Below are 18,058 nucleotides of genomic sequence, written 5' to 3' on the forward strand. Positions count from 1 at the left end.
TTGATCAGGGAAAGATTTGCTTTCTCCACGTTTCAAAAAGAAAATACAGGGGAAGTCTGAAAGTCATATTTTCCTTTGTACTACTCCATTTCTGTGTGGAAGATGAATATTTCCATCAGATTGAAAGGTATTTACCTCAGTCTTGGGAGTAAATAATGGAACAAGATCAGTTTTTAAAGGATTGATCCATAGTAAAAATAGAATTTTTTGTGTCAACAAACTGAGAAGCATTACCCAACTCTTTAGAGCCCATAAGACACTCTTTAAAAAATATATTGGTAGCACTAGGTTTTCAGTGTATCCTATTTTTGCTCCTGAATTCCAGCATTGCAGAGCAGATCCATTCCTCATTACTGCTGGTGTTAACTGTACAGTAGTTATAACAAATAATTTCCCATTTCACTCCACAGCAGATCATATACATATTATTCAAAGCCTTTGTAGTCCATATTTTCAAAAACCTGAAATCTCCATCTTATCTCCTCTTGAAAGATAAACAAGTAAGATGGAAAGAATTTTGATACTGGCTGTCTGAGGGTTTTAACTGGCTTTTATTAAGTATTTGTTCAACTTAAATGTCCACTGAATAATTGGAAAAAGATTGTCATCATTAAAATATCAATGCTGTAACTTTTGAATTAGTGAAACCTCTCTGCATAAAATTCTAGACACTACTTAGAGCACAATGCTTCCCAGCCAGCTCTCACACAGCTCAACTTTCCTCTACACAAACCTTAACTTAAAATGAAAGACTAGATGCTGCTCTCCTCATCTTTACTCTTAAGAGTTTCACCATAAAAAGCTGATTAATATGAAAAAAAGTAGCAAAGGCTGAGGTAGGAAGAAACTGTAGACGTTTATCAGTACTGAGTGCAGACTTATGGGATTTGGCTGCAAGAGATTTGGCTGTCTATGCTTTAGTTAGCACAGAATACAGTGCAGCTGCACTAGCTGGATTCAAGCTGCTGAGAGCAGAGTAGTGTGAGAAATAGCTGGAAGAAGAGGGGTGGTTTCTTCTCCTTGTCAGAAGCTGCATTCAAACCAGTGTCCTTGCTCTTGGATCAGTTTCCCTGTCAAGGATTCCATGCCTGACAATGTACCATTTATTCAACCCACTGATTTGACTTGGACAAGTCCAGCTAGGACTTGGACCTGTCTCAACACCGCAGATTTGTCTGTCAATCCCTGAACTGACAGCTGGCCCTCATAACAATCACCAGACTTGCTCTGCTCTTCTTTGGGTACTGTGGGACTGCCCCTTAGTCAGTGCCATTGAGATTACACATCTACCTTGGGTCATCCTTGGCTCTTGCTCCCCTACCCTGACAGAGGATCCTGATTCTACTGCTTCCCAAAAACCTCTTTCTGCGTCAAGAAATCCAAGCTTAATACACATACTGATGTGAGAAAAATGAGAGAAAAATATATAAGACAAACAGAAAAGGATAGAAGTCTTTTGCAAGTCACTTTAGAGACTTCTTTTTGATGGAAAACAATTGGAATGTTTATTGCCAGGCTAAAACCCATGAAAATACGGATCAAAATGGGAACATTGACCCTTACCTGTTGAAGTGCTAGTGAATGCCACCCCAGTCAAAGTATCTGTAAGCTGCTTGCAATTAAAAAAAAAAAAAAAACAAACAAAAATGGAAAAAAAAATTAAAACAAACAAAACAAACAAACAACAAAAAAAACCAACATACTCATAGTTTCAACCCTCTAAGTGCCAGTCCTCTGAACTGGTTAACATTATCAAGGGAACCCTTGCCTGACAGAAAGTAATTTAGGATCCATTAAATATGATTACTTGGTCTTGAAAATGATGGATATTGAACAGAATTATAAGATCACTTTATAAAAGAAAGGTCCCTTTTACATCCCTTCTTGTGGGGCATTAAATAAAGTCTGAGAAAACTCCTAAGGGATTCCTGGCATTTATAGGTTACATTTATGAAAAGGAAGATTGATATTCATATTAAAAACTCTAAAAATTGAACAGGGAGATGTGGCAAGCATGTGGACAGCTGTGACATGTCTAAAAAGTGAGTGACGTTCACCAACTGTTTTCCTTGCTTCAATTATATTAGAGATAAGAAAAGTGCCTTTAATTTCAAACTAATCTTTCACGTTCTCTATTGGAATATTAATCCCAAGTGATTTCCTAAATTCTCTGTATTTCTCACTGTATCATCATCAGTAACTGAAGCCAGAGGTTTTCAAAATCTCAGGTTGCTGTTTTCATCATACTATCCGTATTTGAAGGTGAACTTGTCTAAAGACATGGTATGCTTAAGCCACTTTAACTGAAACTGAAGCATGAGACAACTATATTTTAGATAGAGGGAAGGTTTAACTTTTTCATTTCTAAAGGATCTATCCCGAAGCTCAAACATACACTGCAAATCCATCACTTTACTCCTACTTGTATTTCTGATCAAAACTGATAAACTGAATTCAGACTAACATTTGTTTTTATTCATTTTCCTAAGGTGAATGTGGGCTGGCTAATTTATCCTATGGAGGCAAATACACCTACACACACACACATACACAACGGTTCAAACTAAAGTTTCACCAGATTAAAAGCACTGATGAGAACTGAGATTTTCCACATTTCCTATCAGTGCCTAAGCTATTTATTTGTTCAGGTAATGGTGGGGGTTTACTTTGACAGGAGATAGCTTACAAAAACACAATTTTAGTGGACCAGAATTTTCTGCTAAAAAGCTGATTTCCTTAAGCAGCCCATGACTTGTTCCCCTAATGTAACCTTTTCATTAGTTTTGGTAACTTCCTAACATATAAGAAAATGAAGAGTAAGGGCCTGATATTATGAACTTGAAATACACTAAAAGGTTTCCTGATAGTTATCATTATAATTTTATGATCGTTAGCATGCAAACTAATGCAATATGAATTACATAAACTCTTCATATTTTAAAGGAATCTATGATTCTATACCTGGGAATAGTTAATAACAGGTAATGTTTCTTTTCACCTGATTATTCTTTGCAGCAAGTAAATTAATTTTCTTGGAGACAATGATACCTGAAAAGTTCTGCCAGCTAAGTGTAAAAGACAAGTAGAAGGAAAAGAGAAGTGGTCATAAAGGAAGGAATACTAAGAAACCCTTGGTTTGTCTATTATGTTTCAACATTTATTAACTTTGTTGCAATGTATGGAAATACACTTAAACTATCGTTCTAACTATGCATAATTCAACTATTCCTTAGACGGAGATCTTGGGTAGCAAGACGATGGCAGAAGTGCTTTTTTTTTTTTGGTTGTGAAATAAACTCTGGCAAACAAGAGTTTACAATGGAAGAGCTGACACAACTCTCATACTTCAAGTTAAAAGGGTGTGACTGAATTTAAAAACAATTGAATCTCACCCATTAACTCTTGTCACACGCTGGTCATACTACAGGAAAGTAGTTAACAACGCATGTGAGTAAAATAAACCAGGATTAACTGATGCTGTTTGCCCTATGTATTTCATAAACATTAAGATTAAAATATGAAGTTCCCAGTGTTATAAATGGTGCCAACTATGATGCTGAAGCAGTCAAGCAAGTTATGTGGCAGTACACATTTTCTCTCACATCTCTCCTCTCTCAGTTCTTGCAATGAACCTGTTGAAAAATCGCCACAACCATAATCATCTCATCTTTTTTTTTTTTTTTTTTTTTTAACTTTCTTAAGCAGTGTCATTTTCAAAATGCTTGTAGATGTCATAAATACTAAAGACCTGTTGTTCTTTACTGTGATTACTGTACATGCTGAAAAAGTTTCTGAAGTTGTATTGTGATGTTAAAGCAAAGATGCTAAAAACATAAATGAAGACACAGCTCAGCACACATAGAGCAGAACTGAGAGAAACCCTATGGTCTTCCCAGATAGCAACATAGAGACTGCAAGACTGCAGTGAACAGCAGCAAATCTGTTCTAAATTGACCATCATCTCTGACTGTCACTGATTAGTAGGTAGCTATGGTGGTATGTTCTCAGTTAATCATTCATTCCTCTCAAAAATTAGATATTTTTTGCTACTAAGTGCTTTGTCTCTGAGTCATAAACCAGAAAAAATTCTTTGTGTTGAAGTTACCAAACAGACCCCAGGAAGGTGTTTATAATATTTATTGCTTTCTTAGTAAGTCATAAAGCTAAGTCAGAATCAAAAATTTAAATATTATACAGAGCATATGCAACTTTACATCTTAATTTTTCACTTCTAGATCATCAAAAGATTGCTTTTAAATGGAAACAAACATACTTACAGGAAGGAAGTGAAGAGAAAGGAAACTTTCTATGGAGTATGTCAATCTGTAGATTAATTAATACATTGATTCCATTTGAGAGCCTGCATGTACCTGTCTTCCCACTGAGATATCCACTATGCAATCAGTGGTAATTTGAAAATCAATTGCTCTTCTGTAGTAATTAAATTTGTCCATTTAAACAGATGTAATTGATAGAGCCTACAATTCACTTCAAAGCAGTGATGCTTAAGGAATCCTAGAGATGAGGGATGTGAGCTAGCAAACTGGGAGGTTTTACCCAACAAATGACTATCCAAATTAACAGTTTTATACTGGTTTTAAATATAACATAGTAGATATGAAATTTGAATTGAAATATACTGCTAGATAAAGTAAAATCTATTTTTAGACACGGCAAAAAAAGCTGTTAGAAATGACTGTATTTAGACAAAATTATATCTTATCATAGAATTACACTTACATATCACAGAACTAAATTGCTGTTTTTGTTTTTGTTTTTTTTTAATTTCATCATATTCTTTTAAAACTGATATTTCGATATGATGCTCTAGCTGTTTACAAGTCTGGATGAATAAAGTTTACTTTTCTTGAAAATGTCATTAAAATTTGCCTTTTTTTAATGTACAAAGAATCTTTAGAGCTTTTGCCATACACAGTGCTTAATCAAATACAATATGATACTTGCACGTGTAGAATACATAATTCTGAGATTCATTAAACAACTATTTCCCCTCAAGGCAATTCATTGTTATGCACTAGAGGAATCTAAGATGGACTATTTGGTTGGGGGGGGGAAGAAAAAAAAAAAAAAGCAGAAAATAGGAAAAGAGAGGAAGGAAGAAAGCTAAGACTAGCACAAAATGTGTAGTCACAGTTTTAAAAGTCTTTGCAATTTATTTCAGCCCTGAGGTGGCATTAATTGACACATTAGCAAGTTATATACCGTGTTATGTGCCTATTTAATCTAAAATTCAATGAAAATAACACCAGGGAAATAACTGTAACACATTGCATATACAGCACATGTGTTTAAAGTACGGAACACCTCTAAAAAGCAGACAAAATATGAATGATAATGTGTTGCAGTTAACTCACAGACTGTCCCTGCAACTCACATAATTGAATTACCAACTGTCAGTTTGCAGAGGCATCTTTACAATACTTTAAGGTAAAATCTAAAAATTAAAGAGAATTGAAAATTATTTTCATATCAATATACTACAGTGTACATCAACAGAGGAAGCAATCAATCATTTTTTATTAACCGTAAACTTGAGATGCTAATTCCTTTTCTAAACATTGTACATTTTATAAGAAATCAAGAAATATGCATTTATAGTAAGATAAAAGGATTACATAACTTTTTTTTGCTGTTGCAACTAAGAAATAGCTTTCTTTCAGAAGGGAAGGGACAATTCAGCATTCCAAAATCTCAAATTCAGTTCTAGATAGCAAAACTATAGTATTGTCCAGTTTTTCCAGTTTGGAAAGTTTTATTTTTTTATTTTTTATTTTCTTTGGAAAAATAGAAGAGTAATAGAAAAATCTTCCATGTGACACTACAGCTATCACCAGAGTCAGATCTACTTAAATTCTTGAATGCCAAATTAGATAACAATCACACAAACTACTTTAGTATGTCGCTGCTTTATTTATTTATCAAACACTGGGCCTGCAAAAGTACCTCATGCTTAAGCCTGTAAATGCTGTCATCTTCTTTTTCATTACTGTATATAGAATCCATGAGTAACCGATTAGTATTATTAGTATATATTTTTTAGCAACAAGACATCTGTTTTCAGCAACAGTGAGGTAGAGGTGATTTGGCATGTCTTCTACCCAAAGAGGGAATAATAATCAAATTCTATGCTTTAATATCATTTACTCATCTGGCAGTATAATGCAGTGGCTTGTGCTATGTAAGCTGTATGCCCCTGGATCAGAATCATATTATTTTCATTGACAAACACTTATGTATATATATAGGTTTTGTATACAGCCCAAATCTGAGACTGTGAAAAGAACTACCTGGCTGCTATTCACAACAAAGTCAGTGCTAGGGGCCATGACCCTCTATGGATGCAAGCTTGTCTGCTATGTTTGTTGACCACGCCTTTACCACGCGGAGAAGGGGGAAGTCCTCTGGTTGTTAAACGTGAGAAGAGTAAATATTACTAGGACTGAACTGCCACACCACACAAGATAAATGGTCTGTCTCTATAGATTACATTTCCAACACCTTGTATTCTTTTACCTACAGTTTGCCTAAAGAAACTGAAAATCACACGAGAAGTCACTGATCCAGATGGAAAGACTCTTCACAATGCCATTAGTCTGAGTGGATTTTTATTTTTTATTTTTATTTTTATTTTTATTTTATTTTGTCCTGAAACACGAATCTTTACATCATTTCCAATCTGCCTCATTTATTTATTTTTTTTACTTATTTATCTGGTGGATATTGCTGCTTTCAAGATAAATATCCAGTTATTTCTTGAATCCTGCTCAGTATTGTATCACAGCAAGACAACACCAAACACAAATGCTTACCATGTGGAACCTTTTGTCACACCATATCAGAACCATTCTGGATGCCCTTTTAACATTATTCTATTATTTTAAAACTCTGCCATAGCCCAGGACCCACTTATGCTAGGCACTGTACAAAAATGTCCATTCTCTCTTTTGCAAAGAGATGCTGTGCAGTCACCATTTGGTGCTACATGTGTGGGAACAATGCAAGTGGAAATGTGGGACCCCACCCTATTTGCTATGAAGGTAAATATGTGTCTGTAATTTGGAATGCTCTGTCCCAAAGAGGTTACATACAGTTTAGACAGAAGGATGGAGAAAACAGGCAGAGGGAAGTAGAGCAGAACAGTGGCCATCAGCATAATAATCAGCAGTCTGAGCACACCATCAGCCTCATCCACATCCTTGCATTTTATTAATTATTAACTGACTTTTATGGCAAATCTCTTATTCTCTGCTATACCATCTGCATGTTCCTTTCTGAAATAAAGAGTTTTTGCCTTTTTCTGGCAATTTTTGGCCTTTGCCTGGAAGACCTGAGGACAGCCACAGCCAGGCAGCAGCTGATGGCCTTGCCATTGCATTGCAGCCAACTTCTTCTGCCCTTGAGCTACTCCATTTCCATGGCCCCTCTCTTGCAGAAGAGAGGCTCTGAAAAAAAAATTATTACTGGTGTGTGCACAAGCTATTAGAGATCTTTTTAGACAGTGTTACTTCCCAACCTCCTAGGCTACAAGCTTTGGCACGTTTGTCCACTTGGTTGCGTGACAGTGTAATTCCACAGAATCACGGAATGGTTTCAGTCAGAAACAGACCTTGGAGATTTAGTTCCAACCCATCAGAGGTGTCACATCAGCGAAGGTTACAGACGCAGGATGAGGGTATCTCGCGAACCGAGGTACCCACGTTTCGTTCAGACCAGCCGCTCCCCGGTTCCCCGATGCCCGCGGCAGGCAGCTGCCGGGCAGGAGACGGCGAGACCGCATCGCGCATGGGAACTTAAAGCTCCTGCCCACGTTTCCGGGCTTCCCGGCGTCCGAGCGCCATCCGGGCGGAAGCGTTTACGCGACGGCAGCCACGAGTGGGCTGGAGGTGATGTACTTGTGGTGGATGTTTCTGTAAGGTTTTTCCCCATCTACCCTCGCCCGGTAGCGGCAGCGCGGCGCGATGCGGCGCGGCACGGCCCCCGGGCACTGCCGGTGCTGGGCTCGGGCTGTGCCGGCTCGGGCTGTGCCCGCTCGGGCGGCCGCGGGTAGCGCTGAGTCGGGCCGCCGAGGCCCTGCAGGGACCCCGCTTGCTGATGTGGAAAAGCTGCCGGCGGTTGTGTGCCGATTTGCTGTGTGTTGGAGCCGCTTCGTTAGTTGCTTTAACTGTATTTAAGAGGGTTTTGTTTGAAGGAAGGGGCGAAATTGTCACAACGTTTGGGGTAGGTCAGTTTCAGGTCACAAGTCTCTTCAGCAAAACTTTGTCCTGTGGTTAAACTAGTACTGCTACTCCTCATCTACGTGCTTTTGTTTCAGCTAATGCTTTAAAAAATAGATGGAAAACAGAGGCAGATGAGATGCACTAGCCTCGAGGAGCTTGATGCTGATTTCTCTGTTAAAGATCACGTTTCTGGTAAGCTTTTCCCTTGGTGCAGCATGCCAACCTTGTCCCCAGAGAAAGACAGGTGAGGAAGTGAGGTGTAATGTGTTTGTTATAGTAGGTGGAGTTGTACTTCTGTTGGATACTGTGTTTCATAGATAAGCACCTAGATTTTCAATGGTCTGTTTTGCAGTTAGTTAATGATACAAGAAGCACTTTATCTTGCTTAATGTGTTTATTGGCATTACTCTTTTTGCAGCTATCTGGAGAAGTATATACATTCATATTTCTTGAGGCCTGAGGATAAACTAACAAGGCATAATAATCTGTTAGTGGCAAATTTGGAAACACTGAATTTTCAACTCTTATGTTTTGAATTAAATTAATCACAGGAAAACAGGTTAGAACACTCATTTTGTGTTTATTCCCATGCATCAAAGCAGAGTGAGGGAATCTGAGAAGCCTTTGTGAAGCCTCTTTTTGAAGAATTTACTGGTGTGTGGGGGGACTTTTCTACCTCCAACAAATTAGTTATCAAGAAAGATTGTATTACTGTAAGAATAATGTACTTGAATCCTCTCCTGTAATTTGAATCCGTTTCTAGTCACAGCTTTATATGGCTTGAGGAACAATTTTTCTTTTCAGAGCAGACTTTTTTTTTAGCGTGTTTGTCTTGCTTTTCTTTTTAATCAGGTCTCCTCTCCCTTAAAATAAACATTCCCAATTATTTTAATATTTTTCAAAATAGTATGCATATTAGCTCTGATCTTTATTGATCCTCTTATCTAGTCTCATTCCAGTAAGTTCATATACTTGATTAAATTTGAAGGGCATTGTTCAAAACAGGATAGAGTATTCCAGTTGTTGAATTCTAAATGGGAGATTTATGTGCCATTCAAGCTCTGTTTCTGTTTATATATCCTAGTATAACAGTATGCTGTTGTCATACTCGGCATCTGTTCTAACTGCTCCCAGGTCTCGTCTATGTAACTGTTGCCTAGTAAGGTGTTCATTTTCCAGAAAATCTTGTTTGTCTTCTTATTGAAGTGTGAATCCAGTTTTTTTGTTTTTGTATTTTTTTTTTTCCCTTTAGACCTTCTCTGATTATCAGCTTGCTGTCATCTGAAAAATAAATAATAATATGTATTTAAGTAATATTTAGACATAGGAGGGAGTACTCTGTGGACCTTCAGTGGTTTGCATCTTTATGTTATTTTTCTGCATGATCTTGCAGCCAAGATAAAAAGTAGTGTCAATTTAATATTAAACTGGGCCTAGTCTACAAACAAAATCTGTAAACTAAATTTGTATCACATAGGAAAGTACTTTTTCTAATTAGGACAAGCCTGTGTATTTCCAGGGCTTGCAGAAAAGAATATTCCAAACTTGTCTTTTGTTCTTTCAGCTTTAGCAGCAGTGTGTTTATTCTTTAGATATGGAAGGCACAGTTCACAATGAAATAGATATGGAGAAATCTATACTTAGTAAATACAATTTGAAAAATGTATTTTGGCCACACAGAGCTGCAGTTATCATTTCTCTCCTTCTGCACTGCCTCATTTGAGCCTAAAGTCTTTCAGTGGCAAATGACCAGCTCTAGTCTGCTTTTGACAACTTTTACTACAGAACACTTTCCTCATTCATCAGATAGAATCTTTAATACATTTATAAGCTAAATACAAAATCCCTTGTGTAATATGCCACAGCTGTCTTTCGCTTGGACTTTTTTCTTTGCATGTCACCGTACTGTTTGAGTCCTTTCCTCATGTGTAAATTAGATCTATATGACAGCATGTTAGCTAAAATTTGTCAGTCTTTACAGTTCTTTCTCAGGAGGCTTTCCTTCAATTCTAATGGTGGCTGCCTTGAACCATAGCTGTACAGGAAGTTCCAGCACAGCTGAGAAGCATACTACTTTTCTCAGCCTACCTGTCTCTGCATTCACTGAAGCACAAACTAGAAAGCATTTGGTGTCATACATTTACTCTAAACTCCTTACCTTCATCTGATGTGACAACTAGGAGGAAAAGGGAGTCTCCTAAGAGCACTGTTTTGCATCTTCAAAAGGCTGAAACTGAGTAGCTGTTAAAATTATATAGGAAGCAAATAGGAAAGGAAAAGTTGACTTTTTCATTTGCTCCATAGTGTTAAGTCTTATCTTCAACAACCGAGATTAGATAACTCCTTGGTACAATAACACCTGCATCTAAGGTGCACATCCAAACATTATTTCATTAAGTATAATGCCTGTGAGAGATGGAAAGATCCTACAAGATGAACAGGTTTCTTTCTGTTGAACATAAGAAAAACCTTGGTTTTTTAGGTATTTTATTGTGCATATGTTTTAAATCTCATCGTAATTTGCTTTACATTGCAGTAGGCTTTTATTCTTTGAAATTACTTAAAATGAACTTCTCATGTATTTCTGAATTCTTAAAAATGAAGGACATTGTCTCCTTGGAAGGAGGCAGAGCTTTTAGAAACACTGAATAAATTAGTTCTGGTGGCATGTAGAAAGAATAAACAACTTGTGAGTTATAGTATCAAAATCCCATGAATTATAGTTGGTGAAAATGTATTATATACCATAAAGTCATTACATGCCTTCTTAAGCTGCTGTTTTGAAGTTTGTTCCTTACATCCCTTTCCCATTTATATAAGGGGATATAGATAATTCTGCGGGAGTATTTTCATGCTATTATTCTTACTGTTGTGGTCTGGAATACTTCTACTGTCTTAGATGCTACAATTTAGGATGTGATCAATGAAGAATTAGTCCAGCAATGATTAAAAACACCTATCAGTTCTTTTTGTTTTGTTTTGTTTTTATAAAGTGAACCTAAAAGAAATGCTGCTTTTTTTTTTTTTTTTGGAGGGGGGGAGGGGAAAGGACTTTTCTATTACAAAAAAAAAAAAAAGAAAAAAAATACACAGAGTAGTATCAAGAAACAACTTCTAATTGTTTTCCATGCTCATTGGATGAAGGACAAAGGAAGTAACTTCGTAGTAAAGAAAGGTTCAGCTGAGCACAAGGAAAGCTTGGTGAGAAGTGGAAGTGCTTTAAATCTCTTTGGAAGTTGTCTCTGATATAAATGGAGGGCTTGGGCTAAATAGTTGCTTGAGATGTTCCTATGAATATTTTATTAAAAATACCAGTAATTGAGAGCATGAGAAGTTTCTTATTTTCAAGTCATTGTGCTTCAGCAGAGACACAGCATATTGCTGAAGTGTGCTCTGACTTGAAAATTCCAGGAGAATAAAACAGACTGGTTCATGACTTCAGTTTATTCTAAGTCATTCACTACAATGATTTAAGATAATGTTTATGTTTACACTGACATAAGAGCATATGAATGGTTAAGTATTACAACTCAGATGTGCTAGCTTGGTTGTGGTATAGTAAACAGTCTGTGTTCCATCCTCGTTCTGATGGTAGTTAACAGTTACATTCTGCTATGCTTTGTGGCTGGCTCTTGTGTGTGCCATTCTAAGATAAAGCAAAAATGATTACTGTTTGTTCTGTATACAGTTGAGAAAACATACAAATGTAAATTGTAACTGTGCTTTGTTTCAATGTATTGTTTATTTTCACTTCCTACAAACATTGCATTCCCTTAATTTTGATATTTTAAGGCCAAGAATCCCTAGCTCTCACCTCTTTTTATCATTATGAATTCCATATGAGGGCTTTAGAATTCCTGTTGTAGGGAAGAAATTTATTGTAATAAGTTTTGTTGATTTTTTTTTTTAATATATTCTTTATTTGTAAATAACCTAAATATTATAATGTAGCTAAACTACACATAATTTAAAAGTAACAGGCAGGATTAAATATCTGTTTTACAGCATTGGTTACTTAAACTTGCTTCTTCTGAAAAGTAGAAAAGATTTCAATATTATGTAAAATAACAAGTGAATACTCTGTAATCAGGGAAGCGTTTTAAACTAAATTAAATCAGAAATATTGTTATCTGGATGTTTTTGATCTACCATGGGGGGGGGGGGGGTGGGGGAGGGAAGAAAAGGGAAGAGGGCAAATAATCTTGTATTAGTATAGGCTAAAATACTGTTCTGTTTCTCTTACTTTAGGGACCTGTGGTATCTCTGTTAAGAAAACTTAACAGCTTCTACAGCCTGCCGCTTTAGTGCACAATTGATGATTTCGCTTGAAATACTCACCTGATGAAATTAAAAGTAGGCAAGGTGTAACTTTTTAACAATGTTAAGAATTCAGCATTGTGTAACAGCTAACAGGATACCCAAGAAAAAGCCATATACTTGTGACATATGCTATAAGCAGTTTGAAACTCCATCAAAATTGGCAAGACATTATCTGATACATACTGGTCAAAAGCCATTTGAATGTCATGTGTGCTATAAAACATTTAGGCAGTTGGTCCATCTGGAGAGGCATCAGTTGACCCATAATCTGCCTTTTAAGTGTAATTTTTGTCATAGAAACTTCAAAAATGTAATTACTTTGTTGAAGCATCAGCAGCTTCATAATGAAAACTATCAGAATTGTATCAGGCAAGAAGAAAAATCTGTGAGTTCTGAGCAGGATGGGGTCACTTGTGGCATATTTCGATGTTCTGTGTGCTGGAAGTCTTTTACAACTGAAGAGAAGTGGATGCTGCATCAGTGTCAGAAGGCAGATTGTCTACATGGTACCAGAAGGAGAAAGAAAACTCACCCGTGTGAACTGTGTAACAAGACATTTCCATCGAGATCTAAGCTAGAACGACACTTCCTTATTCACACTGGCCAGAAACCTTTTAAGTGTTCTTCATGTGGCAAATCTTTTAGACAGTCAACACATTTGAAAATCCATCAGCTCATGCATACTGAAGAAAGGCCTTTTCAGTGCTGCTTTTGTCAGAAGGGATTTAAAATACAGAGCAAACTCATGAAGCACAAACAACTCCATGCCAGAAATAAGGCTGTCTCCAATATCATATACAAAGGAAAAACTAAACATCTCAGACTACAGAAACTGTCGGAAGGAAAGATGGATCGTTTTGAGAACGCTGACACATTCAAATTGCAGGAGAATGACCCACATGATGTTTATTTGATTTATGTTGTACCATTTCAGTGTCCAGTGTGTGAGCAGTGTTTTGAAACAGAGGAAGTCCTAAATTTGCATAAATGTTATCTAAGAGATGAGAAAAGCTCAAGTTGCACAACATCGTGCAGTCGCACAGTCAGCATGAAAAGCAAGATCCTGATGAAGCTGAAGCACACTGGAGGAAAGCTATCAGATTTTTCTTTGACTGGCAGAGAAAAAATGAAATCAGGTCACTTTAGGAGTCCTGACCTGGTTGCAGTTAGAGAGCAGCAATCTGATAAAAATGTTTCCACTAAATCTTTCAGGGACTGCTGTAGCAAGCTTGACCTGTGCAAGGCTGTCAATTGGATGAAAAGAAGGTTTGCTATGCCATTACATTGGCAAGAGCACCTAGAACCTCTCAAGGTAGGAATTAATTTAGAAGGTGCGCTTACTGGTGAAAGCATGTTAAGCATCAATGATGGAGTGCACAATAGGGATGATACTTTTTATGGTTCATCAGATGATGGCTTCCTTGATAATTCCGAAATACTTCACTATGCTTTTTCAGCTCCTAAAAATATACATAACAGACACAAAGTGTGTAAATGTGACAGATGTGAAAAAATATTTCCATCTTCATCCAAGCTTCAAAGACATTACCTTATACACACAGGACAGAAGCCCTTTGGCTGTAATGTTTGTGGGAAGACATTTAGACAGTCAGCTCACTTAAAAAGACATCAGCTCACCCATACTGAAAATAACTATAAAAGCCCTGTTTGCCATGTAGAATTTGAAAATCTGAACAAATTCTTCAATCATCAGGAAGATCACATTGAATTTGAGTCTTCTCAGCCTGTGAGTTATTCAGATTATTCTCAAGCACCTCCACAGGCACCTGGCTTTCAAGAATTTGAGCTGACTCAGTCAAATCAAGCAGCTGAAATCAAAGTTGAAATTGAGTCAGAGGCCTTTGTTCTTGACACTGGCAGTAGAAACACAGAGCCTTATTTGTGTAGTAAATTGATGGAAACGGAGCAAAGCTGTTACAGTTACTGGCATGATTTTTCTGAGAGTGTGGAAAGAAGAAAACTATACCAGTGCAGTCTCTGCTTTAAGACATTTAAATCATTTTCTAAGCTTGAAAGACATTACTTCATGCATGCTGGACAGAAGCCATTTGAATGTTCAATTTGTGGTAGAAGTTTCCGACAGTCTCCACATTTGAAAAGACATCACCTTACTCACTTTAAAGAGAGGTTAAAGTTGGGTTCCAGTCAGCAACAATCAGAAACATTGTTTTCACTCAAACTGGATACTGTTCCCTGAAGTTATACATTAATATTTTTGATTGCATGATTATTAAAAGGATTATGTTAAACTGAACAACTAACTGAACAGGATTATCTTTTTATGTTGTGAAGATGACCTGATGACGTTATTTGCTCTTTTCAGAACTGCCCACTTGATTATATTATCTGGTAAATATGAGAAGATGGTAAAAACAAAACAAAGCAATAAGAAAGCTACTTCACATTTGTTTTCTTCAAATGTATTGATGGTGTCATGGCAATCCGCAGTGCTCTGTAACTGTTCAATGAGAATGATCAAAAAGTAAAGATAAAAAGGCAATTTCTGGAATACAGAAAAAATGGTCCTGCTGCTTTCTTCTGGCTCTCTGTACATTGCAAGCATTAAAATGTTGTGTACATTTGCTGTATTTTAGTCCATGCTTTTTTTCAAAAAGAGTAAAAGTTAATTTTGGATGAACAAGATGCAGAAAAAAAGAACAAGCTGAAGAAGTGGAAAATAATATTTAACAAGGAGAAACTGTTGACTAGAATTATAAAATAGTTAATAGAGGGAAAAAAACCTAATTCCACATCTGTACTGTTCTTGGAGATCTATGTGTGAGAAATTATGTCCTTTCCTTATTAGTGGTAAAATGAATAGGTATGCTAAAATAGCAGGGTTTTTAATCAATCCCTTTTAATACTTCATTATTTGCACTTTTTGCAGAATCCCTTTTTTGTATTTTTTTCATGCAATAGTGAATTATTTTTCTGCAAGCAAAGAAAGCAAAAAATTATCAAGGATAATACATGTGCAGTTATTTGTTCCTTCTGTTGTGCATATTGCACCAACAAAAGAAATGTTCTCCTAGGTGTTATAAACCTTATAAACCAGGCAAGTAGTTTTGTTGGGAAATCATGTTCTTGTTACATTAAGTATAAGAGACTAAAAATAATTTTTCACTCAAATTAAGTAATTTTGGTTTTGTGAATAAAATCTGTGGTTATACTTCTGTTAAGTAGAGAGCTTTACCTGTTGTTCATGTGAGTCTGTCAAAAAATGTAAGTGCAGTGGAGCTGTAATCATCGAGGAGAAAAAATGAAGTTTCTCTTTTTTTTTTTTTTTCTCTGAAGAGTAATTATAAAATCACAGAATGACTTAGGTTAGAAGGGACTTAAAGATCATCCAGTTCCATCACCCTGCCATGGGCAGAGATGCCGTCCACCAGCTCAGGCTGCCCAATCCCTATCCAACCTGACCTTGAACACCTGGGATGGGGCATCCACAGCTCTCTGGGCAACCTGCTCCAGTGCCTCACCACCTTCCATGTAAAGAATTTCTTCCTAACATCTAGCCTAAACTTTTGGTACATTTTGCTTTGTTGTGCAGATTCTGAATATTTTAATCCTGAAGTTTTTAATCCTACATCTAAATTAACAGAACTGTAAGTTCTGTAGGTATACTTTCTTTTGTCTTGACGTTATTTCTCTAGGTCTTGCTGTGGAATAGCCATTGTAGCACTTGATATAAAAGAAGTGAAGGATGAAGAGAGTTCTTACCATATTTTTGAGTGTGTGCACTTCCACTTTCAGAGCGAATGAAATACTATGATTTTTATATGACAGGCTAGTTCAGTATCTTAAGAACAACTGGTTCTGTATCTTAAGAATAACGTGGTTATATACTGAGATTTTTTCTTACCATGTGAATTGTTTTGTATTGAAAGAGAATACTTCATAAAATGTTTGTGTATTGTAGAGCTCTTAAAATATTTGTAATAAACTATTTTATTTATATTGCACTTTTATTGTATACTTTTTGTGCAACCAAAATAGTGTTGAAGCTATATACCATTCAGTATGCAGAGAAATTAGACTAGCTATTAGAATATAACACTTTGCATGTTGGAACAGAGGTTTTCTTTCAGAATTTTTTGCTACATAAATAAAATTAAATATTTTTAAAGAGAGAAAGTGTGTTTGTTTTTTTTTAAGAAGTCACAGTCATTTGAAAAATATATTTTTAAGCATAATGTTTGGAGAAAAATAAAGTGTTTTCAAAAATATTGATTTTAGTGAAATGGGGGAAAGATGAATACAGAAAGCTAAATTTGAGGGATAAGTAGAAGAAAGAGTATTAATGTCTGATTAATTGGGAATCTAAGGTAATATGTGGGCTCCATGGAATTTTTAGAAGAGCAATAATGGCCATTTTGCTTATCTGGCTCTATTATTTTTATCAGAAGTCTAGTGCTGGTATAAATTCACAGTTGTAGGGGAATTATAGCATTAACCCATTAGTAAAAAGGTTTCTACAAGTCCGGGGAAAAAATCTAAGGTTGAAATTCTGTCACTAAAATTCTCCAAGTACTTTTGAGAATTTGAGCTAGAGTAATTTTTCCAAGTGTTAGGAATAATAGTTCATGTTGTTCATTATTATATTAGTCATTTTCCATCATGTTTCCAGGCAAGTTCAAGCCATTGATCTCTGAAGTATATTTGGTGGCATAAACATTGCCAATAATTAATTTTGTTGCAATGAGCTGATAGATAGCAATAATAACCCCATAGAAACATAGTTCTAGGTTTTTTGTTTGTTTGTTTTAAGACCATGCGCAAAACCAAAGCATATTGTAAAGAGAAAAAATGAAGGTCTCCATATGATACTAGTGAACTTCTTTCAGGAGAGCTTATAAAACTGCATGGATTCAGCTGTGAGGAAGTTCTATGTGATTTAAAAGAAGGGAAAAATAAACAGAAGAAGGTTAAAAGGATTTTTTTCTAAGGCAAATAAAGTATGCAATTCTAAATTCGCTGGAACTGCAGTACTACCTGATCACGGTCCATTTTCTGTCTAGGAAGACAGCTATGGTTAATTTTAAAACATTAATGGTTTTACACTCTTGCCGTGCTATCCTTGCAATGCTTTAGGAAGTCAAATCTTTATGTATAGGGAAAAAAAATCATCTAGAAAAAAAAATAAACTTTTTTTTTTTTTCCATTTTTCTAGCTACTCTCACTAAGCAATTGAGTTTTCACTTGTCTTTGATCTCTCACTATTATTCCTATAGCCAACAAGAAAAGGTGATGAGGCAAATGGGAAACAGATACAAAAGAAAGTTAATTGAAGTTAATAAGACCTTTAGGCTTGTGACTGTGATGTGAATTGTGATGCTGGATTTAATGCTTAGTTTTTTTGGCTTATTTCTGGCAACACTACCTCACTTGAGTAATGCTTAGGTAAGTACAGTTGGATGACTCATATCAAATAGGCTATAGATTTGGTTTTTCTAAAGGCCCCTGGTAATAATGTCCCAAAT

General features: G+C 36.0%; 1 protein-coding gene across 4 annotated transcripts; it reads left to right on the forward strand.

The window, feature by feature from the left end:
* The first annotated feature begins 7,861 nt into the window (after positions 1–7,861).
* Positions 7,862–16,702, forward strand: ZNF770 (zinc finger protein 770). 4 transcript variants are annotated; one of them, XM_031593743.2, is made up of 3 exons: positions 7,887–8,242; positions 8,333–8,429; positions 12,486–16,702. In XM_031593743.2, the coding sequence occupies exon 3, from the start codon at positions 12,616–12,618 to the stop codon at positions 14,773–14,775; it is 2,160 nt and encodes a 719-aa protein (XP_031449603.2). In that variant the 5' UTR covers positions 7,887–8,242; positions 8,333–8,429; positions 12,486–12,615; the 3' UTR covers positions 14,776–16,702. The 4 variants fall into 4 exon arrangements, with proteins under 4 accessions (XP_089997396.1, XP_031449603.2, XP_031449604.2 ...); XM_031593744.2 differs by having other exon boundaries at positions 7,887–8,238; XM_090141270.1 differs by lacking the exon at positions 8,333–8,429 and having other exon boundaries at positions 7,862–7,904.
* Positions 16,703–18,058: the final 1,356 nt, after the last annotated feature.

Source organism: Phasianus colchicus, chromosome 5 (assembly GCF_987193195.1).
Source record: "Phasianus colchicus chromosome 5, bPhaCol1.hap1.1, whole genome shotgun sequence".
Lineage (NCBI taxonomy): Eukaryota > Metazoa > Chordata > Aves > Galliformes > Phasianidae > Phasianus > Phasianus colchicus.

Bases quoted from the DNA above. Each gene is read 5' to 3' on its own strand.
- ZNF770 (XM_090141270.1), top strand. From the start codon at position 12,616: ATGTTAAGAATTCAGCATTGTGTAACAGCTAACAGGATACCCAAGAAA.